General features: G+C 42.0%; 1 protein-coding gene across 1 annotated transcript; it reads right to left on the bottom strand.

Moving 5' to 3' along the window:
• Nucleotides 1-3,902: 3,902 nt before the first annotated feature.
• On the bottom strand, nucleotides 3,903-5,066 carry CCER1 (coiled-coil glutamate rich protein 1). The gene has a single exon (XM_061206252.1). It carries the CDS (start codon nucleotides 5,064-5,066, stop codon nucleotides 3,903-3,905), a length of 1,164 nt encoding a protein of 387 aa, XP_061062235.1.
• Between the last annotated feature and the right edge of the window lie 4,663 nt (nucleotides 5,067-9,729).

Below are 9,729 nucleotides of genomic sequence, written 5' to 3'. Positions count from 1 at the left end.
AAGGGCCTACTGTATAGCACAGGGAATTCTACTCAATATTATGTAACAACCTAAATGGGAAAAGAATTTGAAAAAGAATAGATACATGTATATGTATAACTGAATCACTTTGCTGTACACCTGAAACTAACACAACATTGTTAATCAACTAGACTCCAATATAAAATAAAATGATTTAAAAAAGGAAAAAATAAAATAAATACATAAATAAAAGAAATTGAGATGGTGGCTTTGATTATAAAATGTAGTTTTGTGTACAATAACAGTGATTTAACAGTATATAATGACGTTGTTCCTAAATATTTGGTTATTTGGTCTTCACAATCGTTGTGAGTGGTAATAAGGTAGGACAACTATGTCTGAGGAAACAGAGACCCAAGACTACCACCACCGCTCTCAGGCAGCAGTGACAACATACAGATGCCCAAACTCTTCTCTTCCATCAGCTGACCCTGAGGTTGAGCTATGTTCCATTAACTGGCTGAAAGTTAAATAGATGTAGAAAAATGTTAATGCTGAAACAGCTAAGATACAGCCACATTCTAATTTTGCTTTAAATATACAGATAATCAAGGCCAAAATGATTCAGAAGCATTAATATTAAGAGTAATTTTCAATTGTGATTACGTTAATTTGAACCTGTAAAAATACAATTTAGCCCCATATATCATTTTATTATGCTGTTAAAATCAGAATTAAACTGAAGAAGCTATTTTCTCATCCTATTTACTCCCTCACCCCAAGACCACCTAAGGGGTGATATTCATATCATATTCTTCCCAGACTCTGTGGGTTTGGTATAGCTGGGTTATTTAACCTCTTGTGTTTATTTTCATGGAACTAAATATGTTGGAATAACTCTTGTCCTCATATGCAGATATTATAAAATTTTATGAAACCATACTCAGAATTCAGAGTTGATTTCTAAATGTCAAGTGTATTTACCATCCTTAGAAGACTAATATTTTCACAGAAAAGAAAAAATCCCTTTAAGTTACTGTGGAGACAAAGTAATGAAGATAAATCAAGAAATGCTGTCAGTCACTGGAAAGGAAAATACCAGAATCTCTCACGTAAAAACACCTGAGAAGAGACAGCAAACCTAGGCCTTCTAAATATATTTATGATTTATTAAGTTATTTTTCCGACAGTTGACAAAGGAAATAATACTTCCATTCTTGAAAGACATGGCTAAGTGTCACCTCATTAGCATTGTGTCCACTCAAGTTTGAAATGATTTTGAGAATGAGAATTTTTTAAAAATTGTGAATTTTCTTCAAGCATACTTACCTCTAAAACTAAAGACGGGGTTTATTCTGAGCCACAGTAACACTGATACTCCTGAATCATCATCAGGCGGTGTGGAGCATCTCCAGGGAGCTCCAGTCATGCTGAGCAGCAATGCCTAGGACCCTGTCACTACATGGTAGTGGGTGGGTAGGTCTCTGAAAAGTGTAATAGGTGTACTGGGATGTCTAACCCTCCCATCCCCCGACTTGATTTAATCACTTCACATCAGGCTTCAGGGTTAGTAAAGGGACCATCACAGTATCTGGCTAATAAAAAAAAATGAGTTCAGGTAGAGAATCATCAATGACTAATTGTTTTCTCCTTTCATTAATTTTTTGCTGGTGTCTATTCAGAAGATATGGATAGCGCAGAAATGAGCAGGTAATATGGCTTCTGCCTACCGCTCTCACTTCTCATTGGCCACTCCTTCAGGACACTGTTGTCCTTCTGTCCTCAGTTCCTCAAAGGCACCAAGCTCCTCCCAGCTCTCAGCGGCCTTTAGCCTCAAGCCTCCCTCTGCCCACAGTAAACATCCCCAGCTTCACTCTTGGGTTCCCTTGTCATATATACTTTCATAATAGTGTGTTTCCTTTAGAATTCTTGCAATGACTAATTTGTCTAACTTCATTTAGTGTCTGTCCTTTCAACTAAACTACAAGCAGCATGAGAGTGGGGATTTTGCTTACTCACCACTGTATCCTTATCACTATTCACTGTGCTTGGCCCCTAGTAGTTCCATAATTATTTGTTAAATAATGGTTCCTGAACGAAACTCTTGAGGCACTGCTCATATTTGCATCCCTTCCAATGACTACTGGGTAATGTCTTGCGTATGTGGAGGCAGTTAATGTGTGCTGAATTTTGTAATGTAAAAGTGGAATCTTTTATAAGAATAACTTGAGGATTGTCCTGATATGATTGTGAAGAAATTGTCCTAAATGAAAGTGTTTCTTTAATGAGAACTTAGTGATTGAGGATCATGGGTAAAGTATTTTGGGACTATGACTTGTAAGGATTTATTGACCAGTATCAGCAGTAGGATTCTTGGTTTCCCCCTGTGCATTAGAAATGCATAATGGGTGGTCAGTTTTATACTACTTTTATAGGTCACTCAAAAATTGCATCTTGTAGAAAATAGTGATTTCTTAAGAGTATAATAAATGTTTGGTTATTCACTGCTGTAGTTTGGAGGATTTGGTGTGATTTAAAAAATCCCACAATGTTTGTGTGAGTTTTCCTTCTTATGTTCATCCTGTTGGCCACAGAAGTATTGCTGAATAAGAGGTCTGATATTTAAAAAATAAGAAGTGAGAAGCAGTTTCATTCAACACTTAATTATTTTATTATTTTTAACAGTTTAAGCTTATCACCCCTGAAAGCTGCAATAAAATCAGCATCCAGGCAAGATATCACCCTAGAGTCTTCTCTTCACTAAATACTGAATTATGGTTCAAACTATACTTAGAAGTATAGTTTGTCAAAAGATGTAATTTTTGAGAAGTGGGGCTCAAATTCTTCATCTAAGGATATTCTGGAAATATGCTATGGCTGGAACCTTTATTAAGTTATGAGTATTAAGGGTCCAAGAAGAACGGTATTACTTCCTAAAAATGTTTGAATAAAAGCCGTTATTTCGAGTGATGAATTCTCCATAGGTAATTGTTTAGACATTAGAAACTAGCTCACGCAGGCTTGCGCTTAAACATATTTGTTTTACTCTCCTTTATAAGGAAGACAACTGGGAAAGAAATTTAAAAAAAAGATATTCCACCCCCAAAAGGCCAATCATCTTTAAAAAAAAAAAATCCATTCTGCAAAAACTGTTTTTATTATTCCTGTGAACTTATGACAAGGAATACATCCAGGAAGAAGGCTTCAAAATCTAAGCTATGTTCCACTGTTTGCAGTTTCCTTGGATTTTAACTAGGTGTGCAAGTTGACTTCTGACCATGGGGAATCCTCTCCATTCGTGGATTTATGGATTGTTGAGGCCATGGCAGATAACCAGCTCCACAGAAGCAACTTCACGTTCTTCTGAGGAAGATCCATAGCACTGTGGAACAAGGAATATAAATGAGCGATGCCACAAGAGACTGCAAATGGGGTTACCAAGATACAACCCTCAAAAATGGGCTCTGAAGGTGGAAAAACTACAAGAAAAAAAAAATTAAAATAGGCGTTTTAAAAAGGTTTCAGCTATCATGTTAAGAGCACTGATGGACATTCAATAGACACGGCACATGCTTCTTAGGCATGGAATGTATAAATCTGTTATAAAAAGAAACATTTTCAGCATTGCCAGAATTTAAAAACAAAAAACAAAAACCTCAAGCATCTAGAGGGGAAAACACCAAATGAAACTATTCAAACTGTAGTAATGAATATTTGGCCTTTAATCATTTCCAGTTAAATTATATTTGAAAGCTCCCCCTCCCTCACTCATAGTCATACACAAACACACCAATTTTTAAACGTTTTATAATGGCCAAAGAAGGGGTTTACATAGATATGTTTATTAATGGAACTCATTTTTTAATTCGTTTTTAATAAGTTGCTAATTCATTTTAGCCTCACATCAGTTCCATCTCATTCCTCAGTCCCTTTCCTGATGTCTAACAGTTAATGTCCTGTACCATAAGGAGAGCTTCCTGTGGCACTTTGGGAATTATCTGTTTTGGGTTTAAATAAGTACAGTTTACAAGGTTCTCTCTCTCTTCTTCCGCCCCCGCTAGGATTGATAAGGGCATTTCCAGAGGCAAACGATTCTCTTCCTCCTCCAGCCCCTCCTCTTCCTCCTCCTCCCCCTCCTCCGCAGAGTCAGACTCTTCGACCTCCTCTTCACCCTTGGCCTCTGCCTCTGCATCCTCCTCCTCGCTCTCCAACCCCTTGCCATCACACTCCTCCTCGTCACACTCCTTCTCCTCCTCCTCATCATTTTTCTCCTCTTCCTCTACCAGCTGTGGGCTTGGAGACTGGTTTTCCCCATCCGGGTCAGGACTGAAGGCTACAGAAGGATTCTGCCCAAAGCTATACAAAGTTTCCCGCAGCTCCGTGTCTTCCTCGCCACCGCTGGGGGGCGCATCGTTTCCGAAGGAGCCGGCCGGGGATGCGGTGCCGCCCGCCTGGGCCTGCTGCGCCCGCAGCGCCTCCTGCTGGCGCTCCAGCTCCTCCTGCTGCCGCATATCCTCGTAGATCTGGTTCATGATGAACTGGGTGGTGTTCCGCGGCGCCCGCAGGCCGGGTACCCGCCACCTGGACAGGTTGACCGGCCGCAGCAGCGTGCTCAGATCCTCTGAAGGGCTCCTCTGGAAGGAGCGGCGAGGGTCGCGGCGCAGGCCGCGGCCCCGGCGGCCCCAGTGCTTCTTCCTGCCCGGGGGCCTCGCCCAGCCGGGGTTCCAGGGCCCGCGCCAGCAGGAGCAGCAGCAAAGGCAGAATGGGTGCAGGCCGTACACCCGGATCACTTGCATCCGGCCAGGGGGCTTCCGGAATCCCTCCGGAGGTGGGTGCCAGGGTCCTCCCCAGCGCCCCCAATTAGAATACACGGCCCAAGAGGGACGTCTGGGTGGCTGGAACCAAGGTCCTGAGCCGTGCTGTTGCTTCGGCTGTTTCCTCGGGGGCTCATACTCGGCCTTGGGACCATAGCGATGCCACCACCTGTAAACCGGAGCGCCCCTGCGCCTTCGATGGCAGGAAGACCAGGTGCTTAATGGGGCAGAGGACGCCCCCCTGCGGCCCAGGTTAAGAGGATCCTCTTTGCTATCGAGGGGCTGGGTCATGATTCAGGGAGCTCCGAGAGGTCCTAGAAGCTGCTGTCAAGTTTGGCCAGATCTGACGGTCTGAAGAGCCTCGTGTCTCTCTCTCTCTCTCTCTCTCTCTGCGCAGCACCACGTGCCTGGCGCTGGGATCACGCCTTTCTCTCCAAAAGGACCCCTCTCCTCTGCTCGCTCGATCGTTCTTCCACGTAATCTCTGCCCCTTGGCACCCGGGTTGTCTCGTCCAGGTGAGTTTGGGTGGGACTGGGGCTGGGTAAGGATGGTGGGGGAGGAAGCTGCTGGTGGGCGACGCGCAGTGAGACCCGCTCCCGGGTCCCACACACCCCCGCCTCACTGGAGGCTCGGGCTGGGGACGGGAGAGGCAGGGGTTGCGCGTTACCTTGCTGCTCCCTCTCAACTCAGGTGCTTCACCGTCACCGTCCTGGCTAGACTGAGGGGGGGGGGGGGTGGGCAACGGCAGCCTTTAAATACCGGCCAGGGGCCCCGTGCGCCCACCACATCCTTGGTTGCCCCGGGAGACAGCCAATTGGACTTGAGGTCGTTCTCCCTGGGCGTGGAGTTGGGGCTCCGCCCAGAACGAGGTTGCCCATGAACATTCGCAGGGGGCTTGTGACGCAGTTTTTGAGGGAGGTGGCGAGGGGCGGGAGGCTGGGTTTGTGCTGCCCACGTTAGGAAACGGTTGAGGCAGTTTATTTGAACCCTTAAACCACCTGGAGGTGCGAGGTTGTAGAAGATGGACCTTCGGCTGAACCCAGAGGCGGGGGTTGGGGAAGAATTTGTGTCTCGAAAAACAATATCCTACACCTTCGGGGCGGCCCAGGGGGTAAAGAGAAAGCCCTCGGAGTCAGAAAACTGGGCCCCACTCTTTACCTTGTGGCCTGTGCCCACTCTTCTAAATCCTAGGATCTCTGTGTCAACGTACCTGAAACAAGACGGCAAACGTTTATTGCGTGTGCTTACTGCGCGCAGGTGGGCTCATGGCGCATAATCCTCACACATACTCAGGGAGGTAGGCATTGTTACCACGTCTCATAGATTAGGAAATGAAATTAATCTACCTAAGGCTGTGGGACTGATGAATTTCAGGGCTAGTATTTAAACCTGAGCCTGTTTGACCTCAGAGTCCAAATTCTCAATGAGATTACTATACTACACTGCCCAAGCACCTTAAATAGCACTCTGGTGATGAGTACAAGGAATCTGTATGGACAAGCAGTTTACTAATTGTAACATATGCAAAACATATGTCCGTTGATTAAACATTACCAGGATGTATACCATGGGTTTGTACCTAAGAATGCTAGTATGCCAATTACATTTTTCCTTTTGTTAACCAGACAGTGTGGTACCTTGGGAGCCTTTATAGTATTAAGGTTAAGAATATGGGCTTTGATTTAAATAGACAAGAGCCTACCCTGAATGATACTGTATGGTGGTTACAAGTCGTTATACGTTTATCCAAATCTGTAGAATGTACAACATCAAGAGTGACCCCTAATGTAAACTATGGACTTTTGGTGATAATGATGTGTCAATGTAGGTTCATTATTAACAAAGGTACCACTCTGGTGGAGGATGTTTATAATGGAGGAGGCTCTGTATGAGTCGGGGGAGAGAGTGTATGAGGAATCTCTGTACCTTCTTCTCAGTTTTGCTGTGAATCTAAAACTGCTCTAAAAAACAAGGTCTATTTAAAAGTAGAGGTGTTTCAACTTCAACTCACCAGTTAACCTCTGGAAGCCTCCAGTTCCTTACCCATACCATGGGTATAGTTATAGTGCCTGTTCCAAAGAGTTATGTTAAGGATTAAGTAAGGTATTGATTAAAGCACTTAGCACAGGTACCCTGTGAGCACTCAGTAACTGTAAACTATCATCATTATCATATTTACATGCTTTAGGACTTGTAAAGAAATTGATACAGTATACGTAAAGATAACTCACCCTGTGCCTGATGCAAAAATAGACATCCCCATCCTTGTGTCCTTTTCTTGTCCCACTTTTGAGAGACATCAAGAAAGTGCTACCAGCCTTGATCCTACAGAAGACCACTGAGTATGTCTCCTTATCACCTTCCTGTGTTGAGTGGAATTGTGCAAAAATGGAACACTGCCCGCTGGGAACCTGAGTCCATACAAGCTTCCATTGAATGATAGAGAAGCAAAATTAGGGGAAGCCCTGATGCTTGCAAAGGTCATTTATGCCTTCCTGCTTGAAAATTGAGAAGAGTACATGGATTCTTGGTTCAGCCCTCCACCCTTTGCTGTGGGACCTATAGATTCCACAGGCATCTTTCAAGTTCATTTGCTCTGTGGTTTGCTGAGGAGACAAGCCTGCTTGACTCAAAGTGCAGAATGCTGACATTTTTAGCCTCCAATGTCTCTTTTTGGATGGAGACTCACACACTTGGCCTCAGCCTCTGATCTGTTTAACTTGAAACGGAATGGTGATATTTCAGATTTATTTTTCTAAGAATATACTTGGTATATGATATTGAGTTTTAATTAAGAGCTTTAGAAATTGAACATGCTGCTTAGTGGAATTCCCATCAATTTCTTCTTTTTTTTAAAAAAAATTAACTCACAGGTAATTAAGGACATCATTTTTTTGAACAGTTGATGTGAACTTTATACCAATAATACTGGCTTTATACACTTTTTTCATGGTGAGATAAATACCTTTCATATTCATCCTCCCTATTAAAAAACATTAATGCAGGATTGTCTTGTGCTACTCTTTCTTAAGAGAAGCAGCAAATTACAATTTATGATTATTGGTTTTTTCAATAGATTGACGTTATAATACAGAATGTTCATGTACTGGTAAATCACCCAAGAAAAGTAGCACCAGAACATGTTAAACACCACCATCAGAAATGCAACTAAGAAATTTTAAAGACTTTTAAAATTGACCCATACTCTTTAAGTACTGCAAAATGAATTATTTTGATTCAACATTAAAATATAACACACCGTGTTTTTATATATTGTATTCATTTATATTGCTACATTAAAAGTTCCCACAAACTTAGTTACTTAAAACAACATACATTTGTTATCTCAGAGTTTCCAAGGATCCTGGAACAGCTTAGTTGTGTCCTCTGCTCAGGGTCTTACCAGGGCTGTGGTCAAGGCATTTGGCCGTTTGGGTTCTCATCCTGCAGCTCAATTCGGGAAAATCTGCTCCCAAGATTATTCATGTTCTTGGCAGATTTGTTTCCTTGTGGCTGTATAACTGAGGGCCGTACCCTTTACCTGTATGTTGGCTGAAGGAAGCCTTCAGGTTTCGAGGCAACCTGCAGGTCCTCGAGGGCGGCAGTGGTTCTAGCGGCTGCCCACAGTTCCCTTCCATGGGCTTCCTCAACATGACTGCTCACCCCATCAAGCCAGCCGAGAGCATCTCCTTAGTGCTTCCTAGCACAATGAACACACACACACACGCACACACACACGTGTATCATAATCATGGAGCTTGACTTTTGTGACATCCATCACCTTTGCCATATCCTATTGGTTAGAAGCAAGGCCCAGGTCCTACCAGCACTCAAGGAGAGAGGATTACACAAAGGCATGAACACCAAGAGGCAGGAAATCATTGGGGATCAACTTAGAGTCTGTTTGCCACATGTTTCAAGTCAATGCAGTAAAATATGTCCTTCATATTAACTAGTTACAACTTTATTTGGGAGATTTTAATGATATTGTTGCATTTTGAAATTCTGGTAAGTGCCATGTGACAGCATTGGTTTTGCTATGCTTTATGTTATTCAGAGCATTATGTTGTTAAGTTGAAAATACTGCAGTCTTGGTGTTGATTTTTGTGCATTTGGGTGACTTGAAAAGAATGAATCCTAACACTTGATGGCAGTAGTAACTCGTTCAAAATTCAGTCAGTGGAAGTCCTTATATGAAAGAAACTATGTGAAGTTAGACCCTTTATAAATATATCTGATCACGAATACCTTATTTAAATTACTCCAGGTTGCCAATATTAATTATTATTTATTCTAGTGTGGTGGCATTGGGTATATTTATTAGAGTTTAGTATTTTTTGACTGGCTTTTGGAACTCAAACCTCAGCTAATTAAACTTGTAAATAAAATTCTTTAGAGAAAAGTTGGATATACCTGATACATTTGGTCAGAGAAATGAAATACAACAAGTATTTCAGATTTATCTTTGTAACCAATGCATTGCTATGTTACACGAAAAATAATGTCAATAGAACTCATTTTATGCACTCTCAAAAACCTGCCTTTTTCCACCGTGAATATAATCATGTAATTTAAAACCATCTAGCAGTTCCAGAGGCTAAATACAAGGTATTAAGCCTTTCTGACTTTTTGAAAGTGAGAAAAAAGGGATTTAAAATCACTCATTGCTTCCTCTTCATAATTTGGGAAGTTGTGGGGTTAGTTTGCAAATTGGTGAGGCATGTTGTGCATCAGGGAATACCACTGTAGTATTTTCGAAACATTTATGAATTCTCATATTATTTAAGTAAATTAGGAAGGGAAAATTAACTTTGTAATGAGATAACTACAAAGACAATGTTGCTATAGATTTAAAGAGAAGTAAGGATGTGAATTTTACACTCATAATAGTACTATGTGTAGGTATTATTTGCTGTCGTTCTTTGAAAATATTACTAACGCTATAATAACTCAG

Source organism: Eubalaena glacialis, chromosome 11 (genome assembly GCF_028564815.1).
Source record: "Eubalaena glacialis isolate mEubGla1 chromosome 11, mEubGla1.1.hap2.+ XY, whole genome shotgun sequence".
Taxonomy (NCBI): Eukaryota; Metazoa; Chordata; class Mammalia; order Artiodactyla; family Balaenidae; genus Eubalaena; species Eubalaena glacialis.
This window is presented reverse-complemented; position numbering and strand designations above follow the sequence as displayed.